This window comes from Hyperolius riggenbachi, chromosome 1, assembly GCF_040937935.1.
Source record: "Hyperolius riggenbachi isolate aHypRig1 chromosome 1, aHypRig1.pri, whole genome shotgun sequence".
NCBI classification, from domain to species: Eukaryota; Metazoa; Chordata; class Amphibia; order Anura; family Hyperoliidae; genus Hyperolius; species Hyperolius riggenbachi.
In genome coordinates, this window is record NC_090646.1 from 261,518,258 (window position 1) to 261,543,627 (window position 25,370).

The 25,370-nt window shown below is 44.0% G+C and overlaps 1 protein-coding gene across 2 annotated transcripts in view; it reads right to left on the reverse strand.

Moving 5' to 3' along the window:
* Positions 1 to 25,112, reverse strand: part of ADAMTS3 (ADAM metallopeptidase with thrombospondin type 1 motif 3) — a 267,310-nt gene extending 242,198 nt beyond the window's left edge. For both annotated transcript variants that reach the window (XM_068233398.1, XM_068233397.1), the window contains exons 1-2: positions 24,397 to 25,112; positions 22,830 to 22,857 (exon numbers count right to left, since the gene is read on the reverse strand). In XM_068233398.1, the coding sequence (XP_068089499.1) occupies positions 22,830 to 22,857; positions 24,397 to 24,465 (97 nt within the window). In that variant the 5' untranslated portion in view covers positions 24,466 to 25,112. The remainder of the gene's footprint in view (positions 1 to 22,829; positions 22,858 to 24,396) is intronic.
* Positions 25,113 to 25,370: the final 258 nt, after the last annotated feature.

The window sequence follows — 25,370 nt, forward strand, 5'->3', positions numbered from 1 at the left end:
CAGCAATAAAGGATAACAAATTCTTATCCTACCGCACCGTCGCTCCCCCCCCAAAATCCGCTGTGGTGTTAGATGCAGACGCTGTCGGCGCTTTAGGGATTGGTCCATGTGAACAGGTGGGTGTGATTGTGCGTAGAGACGCTCCTCCCAGACCTGCTGGACCAGCGGACGTCGTCGGCCTTGTGGTGATTGGTTCCCTAAAGGGTAACCATCTCTCTTCCGCGTGAGTTATGAGCCCTGACACCGGATTGGATATTTTTTTCCGGGCAGGTGGCGGGAGATCTGCAATGCGGCTGGTGATTGGTCGCCCCTTTAGAAGTCCTACATGCGGACGCGGTAGGCTCTGTTTTGATTGGCTGTTTTGGAGGTAACTGTGTAAACTGATATGGAGACACGGTGATCCGTGTATACACATATCCCTACTCGGTTTTTATACATGAGGGGATCTTGGGTGAGTGTCTCATACAGCTAATTTATATGTATGTAATCTTTATTATCATGTGAGATTTGGATTTCACCTGTGGGTTGGTTACAACCATTTGTATGTAACATGTTGCAATTGGTATCTTTATGTTACTCATGAATATGCATGTATGCTAATTAGCAGTCTTCTATGTGGTCCTCTTGTGGACCTTATAGGTGTGTGAAAAGTAGTTTGTGATCATTGTGGGCCTGCCATGATTTGAGAAAGGACTGAGAACGGCCCGAAACGCCTGTGCGTCATCGTAGGCATACCCACATGTGGATTTTAATCTGATGTATTTTATCTGAAGATCACTCAATAAAAACCTATTTTAGATGGTGCTAAACTGATGGAGTTAATGGACTTGTAACTTGTGACTCCAAAGCTGATTTAAGCACATCGACTGACCATTGGTGCTGTTGCAATTACGTTTGAACATTGAGAGACCGGAGTGTCGTGTATAGCACAATGGAAAACCTTGGGATACAAGCGTCAAGCAAATCCTTTGCATATTCCCAGGAGCAAGCAGCCAATATAGTGGCACTGGTCCCCGATGGGGGAGGCTTCCTCAAAAAACCGGATCTGAAGGTGATTAAGAGAGAGCTGGAGAGTTTGAAAAAGAGATATGTTGAATTAGAACTACACGCTAAGACATTAGTGAAATACTATAAGGACGGTAAAATCCCCAGGAACATCCGAGCTCAGGTGGCACCCATTCTCTTCCCAAAGAATGTTGATTTTTGTGGCAGATGGGAGTTCATCTGGAACCGTGCCGCATTTGATGCGATGCTTTGCACGGTGGAGGAGATCATGAAGGAGCTGCCCAAAATTGATAAACAGATGTCCGCCTTGACGATTAAGCTGGGTGAAATGATGGAAAAAGACGACTTTGAGAAGTATAGGGAACATCTCGTATTGATGGTCAAAGAACATGAGGCCTCATTAGAGGTGGTTAAACGGGGGAAGTTTCATAGGGACACACAAGATTACAGTGGGGGCTATGTGTATCGGTGGCAGAGGGGGCCAGGAGAAGGCTATGCTAGGCGCCCCAGACCAATGAAACCAAAAAACCCCAGGAAAAACCCTAAACCCCGGATACCAAAAGAAGGGGAAGAACAGTCGTCAGATTTTTTAGCATCAACGGACGACCTGTCCGGTCAGTCCGACAGCACAAGCGGCGGGGAGGAAAAAGGTACCAAAGGAGGAAACAGAGGGAAACAGAAAGGGGACTATCGGATGCAACTCAGGAGGGGCAGATAACCCCGGTTGACCTAGTGGTAAACATCTCAACATATACGTTAAATGAGGCTGAACATCAAGTTCTTAATCGAGGACTTTCATTCTGCCCTACAAACTTTCCGGACTTCTTCACATTGGATTTGGAGTTGACGAAATTTTTCAGGACTCTTAAGCTCAAATATTTTTTCAGTAATGGCTTTATTAATAACCCTCAATATAATCAGGGGGCTGAGACAGAATGTCTAAGACTCAAAGAATGGGGATTGAGGAATGTAAGCTCTTTCACCCCATCCTCTCATGGAGTGATTAACTCGTATATAGAAAAAGTTAATGATGATATAAAGTTATTGCGAGCAGATTTTGAGTGTAAAAAAGTTAAGAACATCACCAATAACCTTTCTTTACAGGAACGGAGGGCTATTATGTCTCTGTCGTCTAATAAATTAATTACTATAAGAGCAGCTGATAAGGGTGGTGCCGTTGTTATTATGGATACAGTGCAATATAGACAAGAAATTCTTAGGCAATTAAATGATGAACAGGTGTATACTAAAATCACTTATGACCCTACTGTCAATATCAAATCCCAAATTAGTAAGATCTTAGATAATGCAGAAAGTCAGGGAACCATCGATAGGGACCTTAAAAAAAAATATTTTTGGGTAAAGATTTCCCACGGATTCCGATCCTTTATATTCTCCCAAAAATCCACAAGGATTTGCACAACCCCCCTGGTCGCCCGATTGTATCGGGCATAGACTCGATTTTTACTAACATCTCGATTTTCCTTGACAGGATCCTGAGGCCAATGGTGGTCATCTTGGAGTCTTATTTGAAAGATACACAGGAATTTCTAATGGCTATCTCAAAAGTCGAGAACCTGGGGGATACTTTACTGCTGGTCACCATGGACGTGAGTAGTCTATATACCGCGATTCCCCATGATGGGGGATTGGAAGCGGTTGATTTTTTTCTAATGACTTGTTCAGATCTTGATCATAAGCAAAGACGTTTTGTTTTAGAGTTGCTTGGGTTGATTCTCAAAAGCAACTATTTTTTGTTTGAGTCTACATTCTACGTGCAGCGGAGGGGCACGGCGATGGGCTCGAACGTGGCCCCCTCATATGCCAACCTGTACATGGGTTTACACGAAGAGGCTTTTGTTTATTCTGATACATTGTTTTGTAAACATGCCGTAATATGGAAACGGTATATTGATGATATCTTTTTGATTTGGGAGGGGCCACGTTCGAGCCTAGATGCCTTTGTGTCCACGCTGCACGGGAAATGTCCGGCTATTGAACTCACGGTCCATGTTGACCAGCAGAGAGTAAACTTTTTGGATACCTGGGTGATTAGGAAGGGGGACAGACTGGTGACGGATCTGTATGTGAAGGAGACGGATAGGAATTCCGTCCTTCATTTCACAAGTTTTCACCCTCCACATATTAAGTTCAATATACCCAAAGGGCAATTCAAGAGGATAGAGAGAATTGTTGGGGATCCAGACATGAGAGCATTACGTCTAAAAGAAATGAGATACAAATTTTTACAGAGAGGATATCCTCCGAATTGTCTAAAGGCAGACTTTAGGTTTAAACTGGGGGCAACTTTTGGTAGGAGTAGGGGTAGTGTTAGGTTAGGGGTGACAGAGAGAATACCATGCGTTACCACCTATAATGTGTTATCGGATAAAATCGGGCACATTATAAATAAACATTGGCCTATGCTAAAACAGGGATTGCCCACAGTAAAAGAATTTCATGATCTGCCCTTATTGTCCTATAAAAAGGCACCATCACTTAGAGATAAAGTAGTGAAAAATGACTTGGGCCCTGAAATAATTAACAGCATTAAGAGAAACGGATTATTCCCATGCCTAGGTTGCCACCTATGCAGCTATGTGGTTAAGGGGGATACCTTTACCCACCCTAGCCGGGGGACAAAATACACTATAAAAGGCAGCTTTAGTTGCGACTCAAGGTTTGTGGTGTATTTGCTGAAATGCCCGTGTGGGCTTGGTTATGTAGGTAAAACCACCCAGCCCCTTAGAGACCGTGTGGCCTCACACAAATCTAATATTAGGAACAAAAACCGGGAACTTTCCGTTTCTGATCATTTTTGTATAAAACAACACTCTCTATCACAACTAAGGGTACAGGTGATCGAGGGGGTCCCAATCCCACGTAGGGGGGGAGATAGGAATAAAATTTTAGCATTAAGGGAAAACTATTGGATTAACAAGCTTGATACTCTTGTACCTAAGGGGCTTAATAGAGACTACGATTTGGCTGCATTGATATGAATTAGATGGTAGTGGTTTTCCGCTTATTGGTGTCATCCTTTTTCTTATAGATAATTGTTTCTTTTGGGGGGGGAGCGACGGTGCGGTAGGATAAGAATTTGTTATCCTTTATTGCTGTGGAGGCTTTGAGCCTTGTTACACCTGCCGCAGTGTCGCTGTCCTGGATTAAGAAACTAATAGGGGCGGCGACATTTAGTGGTTGGGGATCTCCGGTGTACCTGCATGGCTAATTTACATATGGGCGGTGACTGCACCGCATGTGTGTCTTGGCAATGGCTGATGCGCACCCATGTGATGTTTACATCGCATGGGATGTGCATCATGCCGTTTTTCCGGGTGCTCTCTGGCGGACGTGGTCGGCATGTTCACCATTGGCTAGGGGATGGTCACATGCTTTAGTGCGTGTGACGTATCCATTAAGGCGTATCCGCTGTGGTGTTAGATGCGGACGCTGTCGGCGCTTTAGGGATTGGTCCATGTGAACAGGTGGGTGTGATTGTGCGTAGAGACGCTCCTCCCAGACCTGCTGGACCAGCGGACGTCGTCGGCCTTGTGGTGATTGGTTCCCTAAAGGGTAACCATCTCTCTTCCGCGTGAGTTATGAGCCCTGACACCGGATTGGATATTTTTTTCCGGGCAGGTGGCTGGAGATCTGCAATGCGGCTGGTGATTGGTCGCCCCTTTAGAAGTCCTACATGCGGACGCGGTAGGCTCTGTTTTGATTGGCTGTTTTGGAGGTAACTGTGTAAACTGATATGGAGACACGGTGATCCGTGTATACACATATCCCTACTCGGTTTTTATACATGAGGGGATCTTGGGTGAGTGTCTCATACAGCTAATTTATATGTATGTAATCTTTATTATCATGTGAGATTTGGATTTCACCTGTGGGTTGGTTACAACCATTTGTATGTAACATGTTGCAATTGGTATCTTTATGTTACTCATGAATATGCATGTATGCTAATTAGCAGTCTTCTATGTGGTCCTCTTGTGGACCTTATAGGTGTGTGAAAAGTAGTTTGTGATCATTGTGGGCCTGCCATGATTTGAGAAAGGACTGAGAACGGCCCGAAACGCCTGTGCGTCATCGTAGGCATACCCACATGTGGATTTTAATCTGATGTATTTTATCTGAAGATCACTCAATAAAAACCTATTTTAGATGGTGCTAATCTGATGGAGTTAATGGACCTAAATTTGCCTCAGGCAGCAAAAAGTCTAGGGCCGGCCCTGTCTACACCATCTATTCACCTGCATGCAGCAGTAAATACTTTTATACATTGCTAATGTGTTTATAACATAAAAGCCGGCATTCCATCCCCATTATCATGTGACTATATAACAGTATCCACAGATCAAATCCTATGAATAAAGTAACTAGGACCTTACATTGTGGTTAAATATAATGTAAAGGCAAGAAATCAGTGGTTAAAGATAACCTATAAGTTTGTGTATTAATGAACAGTTATTATGGCAAAATACCCTCCTGTTGTGGATGTTGAGTTAAAGAGGTACTAATGAAACACTTCCCTTTGGTGATATAAACAAAAACATGTTTTCAATTGTAAATGGTGGAGGATCCACTTCTAATGAATGCTGTCTGTGGAGGAGTACTCTGGGCACCTCTTTGTTTAATCCATATCAATTCACCATATGTTTGTAATACCAACTTGTATATCATGTAACGTAAAGCAATGTGACAAAATATTTGACTGCTTTACCTTTTGCCTCTAATACAGTTTGATGACATCGCAAATACATAAAATACTGGGTTCAAAGAAATAGATTTAATTGTTTGAGGTTGAGCAGATTACGATTTTATAAGCTGAGCATGAACTACAGTATATATTTTCCAATCTTGTTTTCATGAAACATCCATGTAGTTTATTTTCCTCTAAGAGAGAAATTGACAGACAATGGGCCTGATACAATTCACTTTTTCTTTCCTAGGAGATAATATTTCATCTTCTATATAAAATAACTTTTGCACTTTGTAATTGAAAAAGTACCAAAAAGTAGTTGAAAAAGTACTGCCCACATTATGCTGAGTATGTTCTTGCTTGCTAGTGGCTTACAAGGCATTTTATTGATAAAGTGTTAAAATATCACCTAGGAGAAAACGTAGGAGAAAAAGTGGATGGGATTGCGCCTAATACTTTTAGCTTAATATATTCAGGAATGGAGGCATGCAAGTATTTCCAGGGCAGTGGATAATGTATTCTAGATTGCATTTATAGTGTACTTGGCCTTATTTAACTGGCCTGTGTGCCTGTAACATAGCTATATTTACTTCCCCTGAAGTATTCCTATCCCAGACTACTGCTTTTTGCATTCTGGAAAAAGATCTGACAGTACCAGCATGTCCTTCCATGTTCCAAGGACCATCAGGTGGCCGCGGCTAAGTGTTTTGACCTCAAACTCTGGTCACAGACACTGCAAATAACAGAAATATGCAGTATTGGTTGTGACGAAAAATAAAAAAGTAAATAATACTGCTTATTATTTCACTATATGTTTGGTAATAGTTTGATGGGTATTTTCAGGAAAATAGGTTAATCTCTGGCTTTGTTTAAATGGGCCCTTGGATCATAGTATCTGTGTGCCTGGGTATCTGTATAATAGTCATACTCACCTTCTTTGATGGATCCTAGTGATCCACAAGCCTACTGCTTTCGTTATCTTCAAAACAATATTTTTAATCTTTTTAAACTTCTAGAACTGGAAAATGTTTTCCAAACTAGGAAACAGGGGCCACAAGTGATAAAAAAGAGTAGTACGTTTCTTAAATCCATTTTGGTCTTATTTATATTATCAAGGAATGAATGTCTAAAGAAGATCCAGGTATTTGTGACTTGGGTGACACTTGGTTTAAAGTCTTTCCTACGCTGTAGAATCTTGAGAAGCACTGATCTAGATAGTTGCAATGAGGAACTGACTTTCCATTGTAGTTAGTAGAAAAGAAGTCTATTCACTCACCTTTGGCAGTAGTATCCTAAATTTGGTCAGGTGTTTGGGGGCTAGCATATGTGTATAATATCATGCCTGAGAGCACAACGGACTGTTCTTCAAAATTTGTTTCCCATTTTTCACACGTGAGGTAAACTTAAGTGTATTTAGCCTATCCCATTTTATCACAAATTCATAATACTCCTAAACCTCACCAAAAATAATCCTAAAGTTAAATTTATGCATTCTAAAAGATTTTGGGATTAAAAATCAATCATCCAGAGCCTCATGCATTATGTAAAACCCAAATATGATTATGACAAAGCCAACATTCTGTTATCAACATTTTTAATCAGGTATACCTGCATCTTTGTTTTATCCTTTGAGTGGAGTCACATCAGGTACAACTATCAGTCTTTACAGTATATGTATAAATTATCTATTAAATTATAATTTCACCGTTATTCCCCATTCTTTCATTATTTCTATAAATACTGCTATGTATAGCAGGGCTGGCAATAAGGATGCAGACTATCGGTGCCACCCAAGCTCAATAAAATATGGCAGTCTGTTACACCTCAATATGGCAACATAATAAATGTGCTATAGTAAAGTTATAAAGCAATGGCCATTGGGTTTGGGCTAAATTGGGTCCAGAATTCATTCTTGTATGGGAACCCAATAAAGGATCTGTAGTGCACCTAGTATAAAGACCCCAAATGATTGATAGACAATGTTGTGAGCTTCCATTCAGATTCCCCACATAACAGGCACTCTGATTTCAGAGAAATCCTAACACCACCAGCCTTATATCTGACCTGATACCCTCAGTACAACTGTCACCCTGTGACTTCCTGTTAAGAGCTCTGTTCTGACGGTGTTGCCACCATGTTGGCTTTCAGTGCATGTTATCCCCTCTACTACAGTCACCATGTGACTGTCTGCAAAGAGCACTGTCCTGAAGGTATTGCCATCATCTTGGTTTTTAGAGCTGCCACCCAAGTATTGAGTTTTCACATAACAGTGGGCGGCTACCAACAGCTGGATCTGGCAGTCAGGGGACGAAGGGGCAGCAAACTGGCTCCCTATTACTCACCGAATGTGCCGCTTGTCAAGGAGCTTACAATCTAATCCCTGCCATGATGCCATCATGTCACAAACTGTCCTCATAGGAGCTTATAATGTAATTCCTGCCATCACTTCACTAAGTGTCCTCAGAGAAGCCTACAATCTAATCCCTGCCGTGTTGAGAGTGGGGGAGGTTTAGAATGCTGTCTGTCCAGGGGCAGCTAGTGATAGTGGACCTTAAGAGGTAAAAAGTACAAATTTGGACCTGGTTACCATGTGACTGCTTGGGCAGCATGGTGGCATAGTGGTTAGCATAATCACCTTGCAGTGCTGGATCCCCGTTTTGGATCCCAGCCAGGAAACTATCTGGGTGGAGTTTGTATGTTCTCCACGTGTCTGCGCAAGTTTCCGGCGCTCCGGTTTCCTCCCACATCCCAAAACATACAGATAAGTAAATTGCCTCCCCCCCCTAAAATGGCCCTAGACTATGATACATACACTACACTATACATAACTAAATATATATATAGACTACGATACATACATAGATCATAGATATATGATGGTGGTAGGGATTAGATTGTGAGCCCTTCTGAGGGACAGTTAAAGCACTTACGAACCCAAAAACTTTAAAAAAGTGAAGTACCTCAATCACGTTTAAGTGCATGAAGGACGCCATCCGCGCCCTCCGTGCAGTTCCGCCAGGTCCCCGCAGTGTAATAGCCCCCCGTGCCGCTCCCGACCCCACAGACGGGGTCGGGCTCTCCTTCCTCTCCTAATATGGTCGCCGGAGCTGGCCGCGGCTGCGCAGTCCACATACACGTGAGTGCGGCTGTGCAGCTCTAGGGTGTACAGTAGCGTGGATCGTGGGGGGAAGCCCTAGAGCTGCGCAGCCGCACTCACGTGTATGCGGACTGCGCAGCCGCAGTAAGCTCCGGCGGCCATATTAGGAGAGGAAGGAGAGCCCGACCCAGTCTGTGGGGTCGGGAGCGGCACGGGGGGCTATTACACTGCGGGGATCCAGCGGAACTGCACGGAGGGCTCGGATGGCGTCCTCCGTGCACTTAAACGTGATTGAGGTACTTCACTTTTTTAAAGTTTTTGGGCTCGTAAGTCCTTTAAGTGACAAGTCTATATCCGCTGTACAGTGCTGTGGAAGATGTTGGCGCTATATAAATAGTAAATAATAATAACAATAAAAAGAGTTCTGTCCTGAAGGTGTTGCTATCATCTTTGTTAATAGTGCTGCCACCCACACTACTACTGTCACCCTGTGACTGCCTGCAAAGAGCTCTGTCTTGAAGGTGTTGCCATCATCTTGGTTTTTAGCTCTGATAAACTGGCACTGTATAATCACAATGGATGAGATTGGAGCTAAAAATGTACCCTGTTATCCCCAAAATAGACATTTTCAATGGGACTACCCATGCATAGCCTGACACTAATATTTAACATTTACAATTTCTTCATAATAACCTGCCCCTTGTCAGTAATGTTTCTGAGTGGGTTGTGCAGGAGACAGCTTGATTTTAAAACACACATTTTGTTTGTAGTTTGGTAACATTAGTAGAAGCAAAGAGTAGAGATGGCCAATGACATGCTAAAAATCCCAGCTTGAGTGAGATGTAATGCTAATTGCATTTAGGTTGGAAATGAGCCAATCAGGTGCATTTCCTGACAAGTTTAGTTGGCCCAACTCCTCACTGCATACAATTACCATTAAGTTTGTATGCAAACAGGGGCGTATCTAGAAATCATTAGGCCCCCCTGCAAATCTTTGGATGCCCCCCTCCCCCCACACACATGGTGTACAGAAAACGCATACAGAAAAGCAACAGACAAGTGTGCTCCCAGCCTCAGCTTATTACACTCACTCTGTCCATCTCTGATGGAGCAGAATTGGCTATGCAAACTTCTCCAGCATCACTACAGTGCAGGGCACTTGAGGAGGGGTAGAGAGGTTAGGGGCTGGGCACTGTACACAAGAGCCTACTGCACACTGAATAGGGACTGTCTACAAATCTTTGTCTGTGAAACTTTGTATGATTCCTTATCAGTGGCTGAGCAGATGCAGTCATTAGACAAATTGTGCAGACAACAGAAAGCTTTTTCTCAACATGCCTTTAGTTGTTAGTGTCTCAGGGCATGGAAAAGAAACTTCTCCCCCCATGAGGCCCCCTGCTGCTTCAGGGCCCCCTGCGGCTGCATCCCTTGCAGGGTCTATTGTTATGCCCCCCGTATGCAAATCAGTATATTTTGCATCTCATAAACCATCTCTAGCCAATTGGTACTATTGATTTCTACCAATATCTTTGATTCAGAAATCTTTCACTAGCTTTCTTAACCTTTCCTATATAATACCATTACATACCTAGTGAACAAATAAGTACTGTAATTAAAGTACATTTGAACTGAGAGAGATATGGAGGCTGACATCTTTATGTACACTCTATTCTAATCACAGTCTCTTCCTCCATGTGCAGCTCTACTATTTATCTATGCCCAGTTCCCACCCCTTAAAGGACAACTGAAGTGAGAAGAATATGGAGGCTGCCAGATTTATTTCCTTTTAAACAATACCTGTTGCCTGGCAGCCCTGTTGATCTATTTGTCTGCAGTAGTGCCTGAATAACACCAGAAACAAGCATGTGGCTAATCTTGTCAGATCTGACAATAATGTCATAAACGCGTGATCTGCTGCATGCTTGTTCAGGGTCTATGGCTAAAAGCGCTAGAGGCAGAGGATCAGCAAGATAGCCAGGCAGCTGGTATTGCTTAAACTCCGCAGCACGGTGGCGTAGTGGTTAGCTCTCTCGCCTTGCAGCGCTGGGTCCCTGGTTCGAATCCCAGCCAGGGCACTAGCTGCAAAGAGTTTGTATGTTCTATCCGTGTCTGCGTGGGTTTCCCCTGGGCACTCCGGTTTCCTCCCACATTCCAAAAACATACGGATAAGTTAATTGGCTCCCCCTAAATTGGCCCTAGACTACAGTACTTACACTACATAATATAGACATATGGCAATGGTAGGGATTAGATTGTGAGCTCCTTTGAGGGACAGTTAGTGACAAGATATATATATATATATATATATACATTGTACAGCGCTGCGTAATATGTCGGCGCTATATAAATAATAATAATAATAACCTCCCTGGCGTTCAGTTTCTGCTGGATTTCTGTGCAAAAAGTGATCCAATTCATTTTCATAACCTTTTTTCCTGTAACTTACCAAAATGTGTCAAGCAGGGTTCTGGTATACATTTTGAGTTTAATAAGAGCTTGAAACACAAAATCTAAACTAAATTTCAAAATTGCTCCCCAAAATCTCTGATCATTTATACTTTCAAGCTGCAGGTGCTCAACCGGCACTAATATGAATGTAAAGAGAGATTGTTTGGCTGCCCATACACCGCAGGCTGATTCCCGATCGATTTCACCATGAAATCTCTCAGGAATTGGCCACGACCATTGCCTTGCCGCTCCCCCCAGTATATAAATGTACCCCCATGTGTGCAATTATATATTACCTTTCCTGTGTCACCCACTGCGCAGTGCCCATTTGTTTTCAGAATCCCCCGCAAATTATTGTAGGTAGGTACAGGTGTCCCCCATTATAGGCTAGCTAGGTACAGGTGGTCTCCCCAGCCTAAGCTTGGTAGGCACAGGTGTTGCTCCATATAAGCTAGGTAGGTACAGGTGTTGCTTCGTACAAGCTAGGTAGGTACAGGAGTCCCCAAGTATGGAGTACAAGGCACAGGTGTCCCCCAGTATAAATTACAAGGCACAGGTGTCCCCCAGTATAAATTACAAGGCACAGCATAAATCTGTTAGGTGTAGGGGCACAGCACAAATCTGTTAGGTGTAGGGGCTCCATAAAGATTAGCTAGCAACAGATTAAATAGCATCAGTGCCCCCCCCCCCCCCCTATTGCTACCAATCAGTTGCCTGCCCGCCTGTTTGCTGGCTCACCATGCTTTGCAGAACACTGTGGGTGGTTTTCTTACCCATCCGCGCTTGTCCGCCTGTCACCTGTCACCATGCCGCCGCCAGTAATACAGATCCCCCATGTTGTCCCCAAGTGTCCATCCGTCCCCTGGAGCAGCTTCTTCTTCTCGATCCGCCCTGCACTTCCAGTTGTTCTAGCTGCAGTCTCACAGCTATGATCGCTGCAGTGGCGTCAGGCGCCACTAGAGGGTGTCACAGCTGTGAGACCTCAGCTAGAACAACTGGAAGTGCAGGGCGGATCGAGAAGAAGAAGCTGCTCCAGGGGACGGATGGACACTCGGGGACAACATGGGGGATCTGTATTACTGGCGGCGGCATGGTGACAGGCGGACAAGTGTGGATGGGTAAGAAAACAACCCGCAGCGCTCTGCAAAGCATGGTGAGCCAGCAAACGGATGGGCAGGCAACTGAACGGGGGGATCGGGAGCGATCAGGGGGTGGGGGGCACCGATACTATCTAATCTGTTGCTAGCTAACCTTTATGGAGCCCCTGCACCTAACAGATTTATACTGGGGGACACCTGTGCCTTTTAAAAACTCCTGAGCGGCATGCCAACACTGTGTCAGGCATACCGCTTTTAGCATAAATTTCCTGCCCGACACAGTGTCGGGCATACCGCTCAAGAGGTTAAAAGGAAATAAATATGTCAGCCTCCATATACATTTTGTTACAGATCTCCTTTAAGGCAGGAAAATCCCAAGGCCATGGCTTATGTGACTTTTGTAGCCCACTGGCCCTGCATCAGGTAAAATTATGTCATGAAGAAATATGCAACATGTACGAAAAAACTGGATACAAAATCAATTTAAAATTAATAAAATGCTAATACAAAATTGAGTTATATCTCAAGTTGTAAGAGTATAAATAGATGTCTGGATACAGGTTTGCTGTAAGCACCATTTGTTGTGATTTTATATACTGTATGTTCATATATATAAATACTGTATATATATACATACTGTATAACTGTATACCGGTATATAATTTCTGATTTTGCAGTTATTATTATAAAAGACCAAGAGTGTAATCATTCTAACGTCTGACATAAAAGGTATTCTTAGTTTTTTTTAGTATTCTTAGTTCTTAATTTACAAAACAAAATTTTTTAACATTCTGGCTCAAATCAAATATAAAATATTATTTGTATTCAAAATGTCATTTTCAGCCAGCAGGTGGAGCTCCTGTGTCTTATAGTTTGCTGACTAAATTGCAGGGCCAGACACAACACACACCTACAGAAGAAATAACTTACAGGTGTGTGTTTCTTGTTATCTCAATAACTATTTAAAAGGTGAGCTCAAGGTTGTGGTAAAAAACAGTACCTCCTATATCAGTTATTACTACTCCTCTTATATAGCTAAAACAAGAAACAGGAATAAGACCCACATTGTCGTAACCAGTTAAATAGAGGCTTAACGAGGAACTGTAATAAAAGTAATGCAATGACATTTTTTTTTACAATATCCTCTATAATAAAACCTAACTGTCCCTGCGTCATCCTCTTTCCCTGTCTGTGTGTCGCAGTACAGTCAACCGTTGGGACAGGAGGATGGGCCAGGGAGCAGGGCGGGCGTGTGTGCGGTGGGCGGGTGCGCGTGCGGCAGACGGGTGCGCGCATGCGCACTAACATGGAGTGGCGGTGGAATCACTACCTAGAGCCCGTTTTTAAATGGGCTTAGGTAGACTAGTTTATTTATAAATGATTTGACCATTGTAAATTCTTTTGACTCTGCAATTCCTACATTCTGAAATTTATCATAGGTGGCGACATCTTTAGTCCTCCTAGGTGATCTGTGTAGAATGTTTACTGAGAGTTCTATGAAAAGGTTCCGCCTGGGTTTTTCTGCCAGGCCACCACAGTTTGGACCCACCTGTACTGTGGATCAGGAGAGACCCGGGATGACCAACTTCAGAGCAGCTGATTAATCAGCTGGTTGCTGAAAACTCCGCTGTGACGCAAGCCACGCACGTGGAGGGGCCTCCCACCTCTGAGCCACCGTGCCTGCCTGCAACCCGGCTGCTTTCTCTGCTGAGCAGACTCAATTTGCAGGCATCTCACCACCGATTCACTCGCTCACTGCCTGCGGGTATCCTGCAGTGGACGCAGAGTGCACCAGTGGCTTGGACATCAGGGCCGCTGCTGTTGGGAGAGAAGAGGTCACAGTGCTGCAGCCATCATTGCTGCATAGAGTCTTTAGCTGCAGGGGATGCGGGGCCTGGGGTGTTCCGTTGCCTCCTATCACATCCTCCCGCCAGCTGATGATCACCTTGCTCTGGCCACCAGCCATCCATGCAGCCTCCATCCTGCAGCTACTCCACTAGGATTTCTGCTTCTGCCACACCGTCACCTGGGCACTGCTTCTCAGGGAGCTGCTGCTCCACCAAAGCCACACCAGACCCTCTGCCAGCTACTTGCCATTTTGGGCCCACAAACTTGTTCTGCCAGCACTGCAAGCCCTGGATCCCTGCAGACCAGCATGGCCTTAAGAAGTCATGCTCTCCTACACATGGCCTGCTCTTCTCTGCCTGCAGCCGCCATCCATTTGGACTTTAGGCCTCTCGTCTAACTGCACTGGGCCAAGCCGCAAGCCTGGAGCTAAATTTTAGGATGGTTAACTATGTGACAGGTCACCACCACAACCCCAGGGGGTCTCTTTGTGTATCTTTTTTCTCTATTTCTCTTTTCTTTTTTTTTCTCTCTCCCTCTCTCTTTTGCTTCCCTACTGAGTTTTCCATATTGGATTAATTATCTGCTGGCTGCTGACTGTACAGGCCCATACACACGGGGTACGGCCGTCGCCGCAACCACGTGGCACGCGCGTGTTGCAGCGACAGGTCGCTCGTGTGTATGACACGCACGCCCCGAACCGTCGCCCGTCAGAGCTGTCGCCAGGCGATTGTTCAATCGCCGGCTACAGCTGTCGCCGCAACTTCGCCGGAACTGTCGATAGTCCCGCGTGAGTGTGCGGGCTAGCAACAGGAGACCTACGTGAGTGAATGGAGCATCCGGCCGGGGGATGCTCCATTCACAAACAGCTTCCGCCGTGTCTCTGCCTTTCTGGCGAGACGTGTGGACAGCTGTCGCTTCCTGTTCGTGTGCGCGCATGCAACGGAGGACAATTGTCCCCCGTGTGTATGTAGCTTTAGTGAGAGCAGGGACAGACTTGCTGCAGATAGGTAGGGAAAGCATTAGCTAGGCCTTGTTCCTCACTTGCTGTGAAAGCACTTCAAACAGCCCTATTTGGGGCTAGCACATCAGTCTACTGTGTTTTTTTGTGTGTGTGACACTTCACAGCCTACTGACACCCAGAGCCGTGTGCACACTACTGCTTTTGCCCCATTAAGTTGCACACACAGAACCACTCCTGTGCAGTAGTGTAGTATTTCACTGTATTCTGATAGTACTATTGCATTTCTCTGCGTGTGACACTCCACAGCCCACTGACACCCAGAGCTGTGCATAATGTGATTCCTGCCCTTTAGGGATTTAAACCTGACCTTGCGTCATCTCCGTAATTTTTGGTGAGACTTTTGGCATGGATGCCCCTCTTGCACAGTCCAGGTGTTAGACCCCTTGAAACAACTTTTTCATCACTTTTGTGGCCAGAAACAGTCTTTGTAGGTTTTTAAATTCGCCTGCCCATGGCGGTTCACCAGATTTGCCTGTTCGCAAAGTTTTCGGAAGTTCACATTCACAGTTCGGGAACAGAAAATTCTATATTCGCGACATCTCTACTGAGAGGTTTCTGAATTGTTGCAGAGCAGTTGAGCACTGCAGGTCTATGGCAGCTCGGCTCACATAGCACTCAGACTACAACTCTCTGGTCCTTCTCCACTGTGCTCAATATGATGTGTATATGTCTACTCTATGAATATTCTTTATTTCCAACTGTTTTTTGTACCATCACCGACCCTGTTTATGTACCAAAAATAGTTCCAGGTACAACCCACGTTGTACTTGGAGAAATACATTGATTATGATTCTGTTGTTTGTTTACTGACAGTTCTATGCACAGAAGGAGATATTCATTGCTCGGCAGTTGGAAACAACCGTTATTTCCCAGAATGCAACGAGGTTCACAGACAGCAAGCTGTCGAAGCCATGGCCCTGACATCACACTGTGGGAGGGTTTCACCACAATATCAGCCATATGGATGTCCCTGATAGTCTTTTTAAGAAAAGTTAAAGATTTCTTGTGGGAAAATGAGTATCAGCTACTGACTGGGATGAAGTTTAATCCTGGGTCAAAGTTTCTCTATAAGTTGACTGTACACAAGTTGATACCTGCCCAATCCAGCAATTGACTGAATACTATTTGATAAGGTGGTAGCAATAAAATCACAATCTCTTACTGCTCTCTTTTGATCAGGTTTCATCAGAAATTTGATTAACCACTTCGGGACCACAGTCTTTTCGCCCCTTAAGGACCAGAGCCTTTTTCTCCATTCAGACCACTGCAGCTTTCACGGTTTATTGCTCGGTCATACAACCTACCACCTAAATGAATTTTACCTCCTTTTCTTGTCACTAATACAGCTTTCTTTTGATGCTATTTGATTGCTGCTGCGAGTTTTACTTTTTATTATATTCATCAAAAAAGACATGAATTTTGTCAAAAAAATGACTTTTTTAACTTTCTGTGCTGACATTTTTCAAATAAAGTAAAATTTCCTATACATTTGAGCGCGAAAGTTATTCTGCTACATGTCTTTGATAAAAAAAAAAAACATTCAGTGTATATTTATTGGATTGGGTAAAAGTTATAGCGTTTACAAACTATGGTGCCAAAAGTGAATTTTCCCATTTTCAAGCATCTCTGACTTTTCTGCGCACCTGTCATGTTTCATGAGGGGCTAAAATTCCAGGATAGTACAAATACCCCCCAAATGACCCCATTTTGGAAAGAAGACATCCCAAAGTATTCAGTGAGAGGCATGGTGAGTTCATAGAAGATTTTATTTTTTGTCACAAGTTAGCGGAAAATGACAGTTTGTGACAAAAAAAAAAAAAAAAAAAAGTTTCCATTTCTTCTAACTTGCGACAAAAAAAAATGAAATCTACCACGGACTCACTATGCTCCTCTCTGAATACCTTGAAGTGTCTACTTTCCAGAATGGGGTCATTTGTGGGGTGTGTTTACTGTCCTGGCATTTGGGGGGTGCCTAATTGTAAGCACCCCTGTAAAGCCTAAAGATGCTCATTGGACTTTGGGCCCCTTAGCGCAGTTAGGCCGCAAAAAAGTGCCACACATGTGGTATTGCCGTACTCAGGAAAAGTAGTATAATGTGTTTTGGGGTGTATTTTTACACATACACATGCTGGGTGGGAGAAATATCTCCGTAAATGACAATTTTTTTATTTTTTTTACACACAATTGTCTATTTATAGAGATATTTCTCCCACTCAGCATGGGTATGTGGAAAAATACACCCCAAAACACATTATACTACTTCTCCTGAGTACGGCGATACCACATGTGTGGCACTTTTTTGCACCCTAACTGCGCTAAGGGGCCCAAAGTCCAATGAGTACCTTTAGGATTTCACAGGTCATTTTGAGAAATTTCGTTTCAAGACTACTCCTCACGGTTTAGGGCCCCTAAAATGCCAGGACAGTATAGGAACCCCACAAATTACCCCATTTTAGAAAGAAGACACCCCAAGGTATTCCGTTAGATGTATGGTGAGTTCATAGAAGATTTTTTTTTTTTGTCACAAGTTAGCGGAAATTGATTGTAATTGTTTTTTTTCACAAAGTGTCATTTTCCGCTAACTTGTGACAAAAAATAAAATCTTCTATGAACTCGCCATTCTCCTAACGGAATACCTTGGGGTGTCTTCTTTCTAAAATGGAGTCATTTGTGGGGTTCCTATACTGCCCTGGCATTTTAGGGGCCCTAAACCGTGAGGAGTAGTCTTGAAACCAAATGTGGCAAAATGACCTGTGAAATCCTAAAGGTACTCATTGGACTTTGGGCCCCTTAGCGCACTTAGGGTGCAAAAAAGTGCCACACATGTGGTACCGCCGTACTCAGGAGAAGTAGTATAATGTGTTTTGGGGTGTATTTTTACACATACCCATGCTGGGTGGGAGAAATATCTCTGTAAATGACAATTATTTGATTTTTTTTACACACAATTGTCCATTTACAGAGAGATTTCTCCCACCCAGCATGGGTATGTATAAAAATACACCCCAAAACACATTATACTACTTCTTCTGAGTACGGCGATACCACATGTGTGACACTTTTTTGCAACCTAGGTGCGCTAAGGGGCCTAACGTCCTATTCACAGGTCATTTTGAGGCATTTGGATTCTAGACTACTCCTCACGGTTTAGGGCCCCTAAAATGCCAGGGCAGTATAGGAACCCCACAAGTGACCCCATTTTAGAAAGAAGACACCCCAAGGTATTCTGTTAGGAGTATGGTGAGTTCATAGAAGATTTTTTTTTGTCACAAGTTAGCGGAAAATGACACTTTGTGAAAAAAAAAACAATACATATCAATTTCCGCTAACTTGTGACAAAAAATAAAATCTTCTATGAACTCATCATACACCTAAAAGAATACCTTGGGGTGTCTTCTTTCTAAAATGGGGTCACTTGTGGGGTTCCTATACTGCCCTGGCATTTTAGGGGCCCTAAACCGTGAGGAGTAGTCTTGAACCCAAATGTCTCAAAATGACCTGTGAAATCCTAAAGGTACTCATTGGACTTTGGGCCCCTTAGCACAGTTAGGCTGCAAAAAAGTGTCACACATGTGGTATCGCCGTACTCAGAAGAAGTAGTATAATGTGTTTTGTGGTGTATTTTTACATATAACCATGCTGGGTGGGAGAAATATCTCTGTAAATGACACATTTTTGATTTTTTTTACACACAATTGTCCATTTACAGAGAGATTTCTCCCACCCAGCATGGGTATGTGTAAAAATACACCACAAAACACATTATACTACTTCTCCTGAGTATGGCGATACCACATGTGTGACACTTTTTTGCAGCCTAGGTGCGCTAAGGGGCCCAACGTCCTATTCACAGGTCATTTTGAGGCATTTGTTTTCTAGACTACTCCTCACGGTTTAGGGCCCCTAAAATGCCAGGGCAGTATAGGAACCCCACAAGTGACCCCATTTTAGAAAGAAGACACCCCAAGGTATTCCGTTAGGGGTATGGTGAGTTCATAGAAGATTTTATTTTTTCTCACAAGTTAGTGAAAAATGACACTTTGTGAAAAAAACAATAACAATCCAATTTCCGCTAACTTTTGACAAAAAATAAAATATTCTATGAACTCATCATACACCTAACAGAATACCTTGGGGTGTCTTCTTTCTAAAATGGGGTCACTTGTGGGGTTCCTATACTGCCCTGGCATTTTACGGGCCCAAAACTGTGAGTAGTCTGGAAACCAAATTTCTCAAAATGACTGTTCAGGGGTATAAGCATCTGCAAATTTTGATGACAGGTGGTCTATGAGGGGGCAAATTTTGTGGAATCGGTCATAAGCAGGGTGGCCTCTTAGATGACAGGATGTATTGGGCCTGATCTGATGGATAGGAGTGCTAGGGGGGTGACAGGAGGTGATTGATGGGTGTCTCAGGGGGCGGTTAGAGGGGAAAATAGATGCAATCAATGCACTGGGGAGGTGATCGGAAGGGGGTCTGAGGGGGATCTGAGGGTTTGGCCGAGTGATCAGGAGCCCACACGGGGCAAATTAGGGCCTGATCTGATGGGTAGGTGTGCTAGGGGGTGACAGGAGGTGATTGATGGGTGTCTCAAGGTGTGATTAGAGGGGGGAAATAGATGCAAGCAATGCACTGGCGAGGTGATCAGGGCTGGGGTCTGAGGGCGTTCTGAGGTGTGGGCGGGTGATTGGGTGCCCGCAAGGGGCAGATTAGGGTCTAATCTGATGGGTAACAGTGACAGGTGGTGATAGGGGGTGATTGATGGGTAATTAGTGGGTGTTTAGAGGAGAGAATAGATGTAAACAATGGATTTGGGAGGTGATCTGATGTCGGATCTGCGGGCGATCTATTGGTGTGGGTGGGTGATCAGATTGCCCGCAAGGGGCAGGTTAGGGGCTGATTGATGGGTGGCAGTGACAGGGGGTGATTGATGGGTGGCAGTGACAGGGGGTGATTGATGGGTGATTGACAGGTGATCAGTGGGTTATTACCCGGAATAACAGATGTAAATATTGCACGGGCAAATTGATAAGGGGGGGGGTCTGAGGGCAATCTGAGCGTGTGGGCGGGTGATTGGGTGCCCGCAAGGGGCAGATTAGGGTCTAATCTGATGGGTAACAGTGACAGGTGGTGATAGGGGGTGATTGATGGGTAATTAGTGGGTGTTTAGAGGAGAGAATAGATGTAAACAATTGATTTGGGAGGTGATCTGATGTCGGATCTGCGGGCGATCTATTGGTGTGGGTGGGTGATCAGATTGCCCGCAAGGGGCAGGTTAGGGGCTGATTGATGGGTGGCAGTGACAGGGGGTGATTGATGGGTGGCAGTGACAGGGGGTGATTGATGGGTGATTGACAGGTAATCAGTGGGTTATTACAGGGGAGAACAGATGTAAATATTGCACGGGCGAATTGATAAGGGGGGGGTCTGAGGGCAATCTGAGCGTGTGGGCAGGTGATTGGGTGCCCGCAAGGGGCAGATTAGGGTCTAATCTGATGGGTAACAGTGACAGGTGGTGATAGGGGGTGATTGATGGGTAATTAGTGGGTGTTTAGAGGAGAGAATAGATGTAAACAATGGATTTGGGAGGTGATCTGATGTCGGATCTGCGGGCGATCTATTGGTGTGGGTGGGTGATCAGATTGCCCGCAAGGGGCAGGTTAGGGGCTGATTGATGGGTGGCAGTGACAGGGGGTGATTGATGGGTGGCAGTGACAGGGGGTGATTGATGGGTGATTGACAGGTAATCAGTGGGTTATTACAGGGGAGAACAGATGTAAATATTGCACGGGCGAATTGATAAGGGGGGGGTCTGAGGGCAATTGAGCGTGTGGGCAGGTGATTGGGTGCCCGCAAGGGGCAGATTAGGGTCTAATCTGATGGGTAACAGTGACAGGTGGTGATAGGGGGTGATTGATGGGTAATTAGTGGGTGTTTAGAGGAGAGAATAGATGTAAACAATGGATTTGGGAGGTGATCTGATGTCGGATCTGCGGGCGATCTATTGGTGTGGGGGGGTGATCAGATTGCCCGCAAGGGGCAGATCAGGGGCTGATTGATGGGTGGCAGTGACAGGGGGTGATTGACGGGTGATTGACAGGTGATTGACAGGTGATTGACAGGTGATTGACAGGTGATCAGGGGGGATAGATGCATACAGTACACGGGGGGGGGGGTCTGGGGGGGGTCTGGGGAGAATCTGAGGGGTGGGGGGGTGATCAGGAGGGAGTAGGGGGCAGATTAGGGACTTAAAAAAAAAATAGCGTTGACAGATAGTGACAGGGAGTGATTGATGGGTGATTAGGAGGGTGACTGGGTGCAAACAGTGGTCTGGGGGGTGGGCAGGGGGGGGTCTGAGGGGTGCTGTGGGCGATCAGGGGGCAGGGGGGGGGGAAATCAGTGTGCTTGGGTGCAGACTAGGGTGGCTGCAGCCTGCCCTGGTGGTCCCTCGGACACTGGGACCACCAGGGCAGGAGGCAGCCAGTATAATAGGCTTTGTATACATTACAAAGCCTATTATACACTGTTGCAGCGGCGATCCGGATGCCAGTAACCCGCCGGCGCTTCCGAACGGCCGGCGGGTTACGGCGAACGGGGGGCGGAGCCAGTCCCCGGCGGCTGATCGCGTCACGAATGACGCGATCGCCGCATAGCCACTCCCGCAGCCGCCCCCGCCGATGGGCGTATTGCGGTCGTTTGGGACCGGTCTTTGCCGCCGCCCATCGGCTGGGGGCGGTCGGCAAGTGGTTAAGATTAATTGAAGCACCACACCTGCTAACATGGTAATCAATGCAGTTCAAGTCTTGACAGCCATTGATTCCTCATGTATACCTCAAGCCGCCACCATCAACACCCACCCAGGCTTTTGATTAAAATTATCAGAAACCAATGGGAAGTTTGTTCATTGGGTTTACAGGGGTCATTGGATAAACTCTCCGTCTCAGGGGGCTGTTCTCAGAGGGATAGTCATGATTATGAATACAGGAAGGTCCTGTGGAAAAATGTCAATGCTTTATAAATACGGTACATAATAATGTGCTGGAAATATTGACCCATGTATGGCAACTCTAAATCAATCATCTTATGAAATCATATGCATAGTTCTCCAGCAATTCTCTTCTCTTCAGTTCTTGTGTACACTGTTCCTCAATATACTGTAATTATATCAGACATGCTTAAACTGATTTTTTTTTTCCTCAGAGAAATCTTGTACGATAAAACAGGAAGAGGAAGTGTCAAGGAATCACATGATTGCAGCCAGCCTATCCGATCTTTACAAATGCAAATATAAAGATAATTTGATTTCCCTCATAGCCAATTTTGTAACTTCCTGTTTTATCTCACGTCGTAGAAGCTGATTATATTTACTAAAAAATACTGATGAACAAGCATTTATTAGGAATTTACTAAAGGGTAAATCCAAATCTAAACAGAAGTTTAAGTTTATCAAACAAACAAGATATATAGCCTCTGAAGTGTAACCAAGCTCACTGAATTGCTGTAAATTATTTAGAAGTCACCCACCCAATGACTATATTCTGTGTTACTGTTCTAAGTTTCATTGTTGTAACACAGTTTATTATAAATTCCATGTTATGCTCTTACCTATTCGAGAGTTTCCTCCATTGCCAGCCTAAAAGAGAAAAAACACAGAACATTAGCCTTATTTATCTGTGTGGACAGTTCACAGTTAACAGCACACTGCATAGTCTGTGCTTCCTAGAAAACCAAAATTGCTACAGGCATCTTTTAAGTTTACTAGTGGGTTTTCCATAGCTGAATAAACATCTGTGTTACAACCTATAGTCCACAAGCTTTCATAATATGTTTAACACAGACAGGTCAACCCGAGAAATCTCACCAATGACTACACTATTCAATAAATCACTGAGGCTGAGCCAACGCTTCCAGTAGCCAAAGGCCCTAAAATGAATTAACTATTCCTGTGGGCGTATCAAGCCCCAGATGGAAAAATCGATCCTACCCTATTTCCTCACGGTCATGGATAAATTGTATGACAGTGTAACCAACTGGGAGCACAGCCAGTTTTTAAATTCACCAAATATTCAGTTACTAGTTCCACATATACACAAAAAAATTCTGGTGAGAGGGAAGGGCTTAGAAATAGTAATGTAAACAGAAATATGAAAAATCCTGTCTGAAGGTCTAATATGAATAAAGCAGCAAGCTGATGTAGAATTAGAAGTTCATAGGCTGGTAGGAAACGTGGAAGTTGAAGTTGTCAGATGGGGGAGCTTTTAGCCTGGATCTGTCAAGCACACAGTGCAGCATCTTAGCATCGACACGTGTAGCAAATGCTCTCTGTTATATTTAAACTTGACAGGCTCAAATTGCTCTCACGTTTTACAGCGACTTCTATAAAGGGCTAATGAATATACATACTTATGGCAAGCATGACATTTCCAATCAGTGAGTGAAATACAATCAGGGCGATTTATAACGCCTGGGAAAATAACAAGGCTATGCTTTCACTTACAGTAACAAGATTACAACTTTACTCACTGTATGCTCAAACAAATGCACAGCTTACTATGAGCCTCAGCTCCAACCCTCTGCTGGATCACAGGTCACACACCATCCAATTGCAATCATTCAATGGCACTTTAGATGTAAAAACCGTCATATTATTGTGAGACTGAATTGAGAAGTTTAGTTCGATCTCTTATCATAGTTATATAAAAGAGCCCATAAATAGTACAATCTTAATTGTATACACTCTTACCAAGTCTGTGTAGTAGAAGGGTAAACTGAGAGAATATCCTTTGAATGAATACTTTAGGCAGTCTCTCCTATTGCACAGATGTGGTAAGATTGTACAATCAAGATTGTATAATCAATGGGTGCTTTTAGTTCAAGCGTGAATAAAAAAGATGAAAAATTCAGATATAATCAAATCAAATACATTATTTTAAAACATTCAAATGATTGTTTTAGATTTCTTGGGATCATTTTAATATATTGGTATATTAATATCGATAATAGAAGACAATTCAAATCTAAATGTGTGTGGCCAGCATACAGCACACAGCAGGGGAACAGTGCCTCATTTTCAAACTAAACAGAAAAGCAGAATATCCCACACCCTAATATCACAGCGACCAACCATCGCTCATTATCGTCCAACACATTTGGAAAACGAGCTCTTACTTACTTGTTCAGCTGAAGTCTTGCAATCTATTAGAGCCACGGCTACAGTAAACCAAAGTGACAGGAGAACCATCACGAGTCTCAGGAACGTCTACAACTAATCCTCCTCAAAAAAGAAAAAAACTGCTTCACTCACACAAAATGCTTTTAGCTAAAAATTTGCCTATGAGAGTTCCTCAGCGGCACTCCTAAAAGAATCAGTTTTCTTTTCTTCACGTATTCTTGTTCACTTCTGCAGTATCTTCGCTCAGGTCCCTGAGGACCAGTCTCTGGGTCAGTCAGTTTCAATGGGAAAGTCACTGGCTACTTCTAAACTACATATAAAGCAGTGCCTTGAGAAAAGGACATGACTTGTCAAGCTGTAATGTTAATGAAAGGGGAAAGTGAAGTCCTTTAGGAGAAAGGCTTTCCAGTCTGATGGCTACTTAACAGGTAAAAGCTGTAGAGCTGCATTTGGACTAGCCCTTTAAATCAGAAAGGAATGGCAGGCGGCTAGGGAGAATACTTTGCAGCCTGCTTCTTTTGAATATGTGCTCTGCTATAAAATCAAAAAAGGAAGGGACATAGAAGTATTTACTAACTGTAAAATGTCCAGTTAAAGTAGAAGCTAAAAAGAGATCTAATTGTAAAAGAGTAAAAGAAAGCAAAGCCTGCAGGAGGAAGAGGAGGAGGGAGAGGGAGAAAGTAAGTGTGTGACTCCTTTGCTCAGAGAGCTGTCTGCTTTCCCCCTTCAGCCTCCCAAAGATCTAATACAGGCTGGACAGACACCTCCCCCTAAACACGTCAAACAGCTTCCCCCTCCTGTGTGCAACGACCCACAGATGAAAATCATCAACTAACTGCAGGGATATACAGACTATTCTAATAGTACAAGAGAGGAGGAACAATTTTCAAGATCCTATGGGAATGACATTATAGACACTGATCATTCAGCCAGCTTGCCCTGATTTTAAATATCTAATAATATTCGTCTGGAAG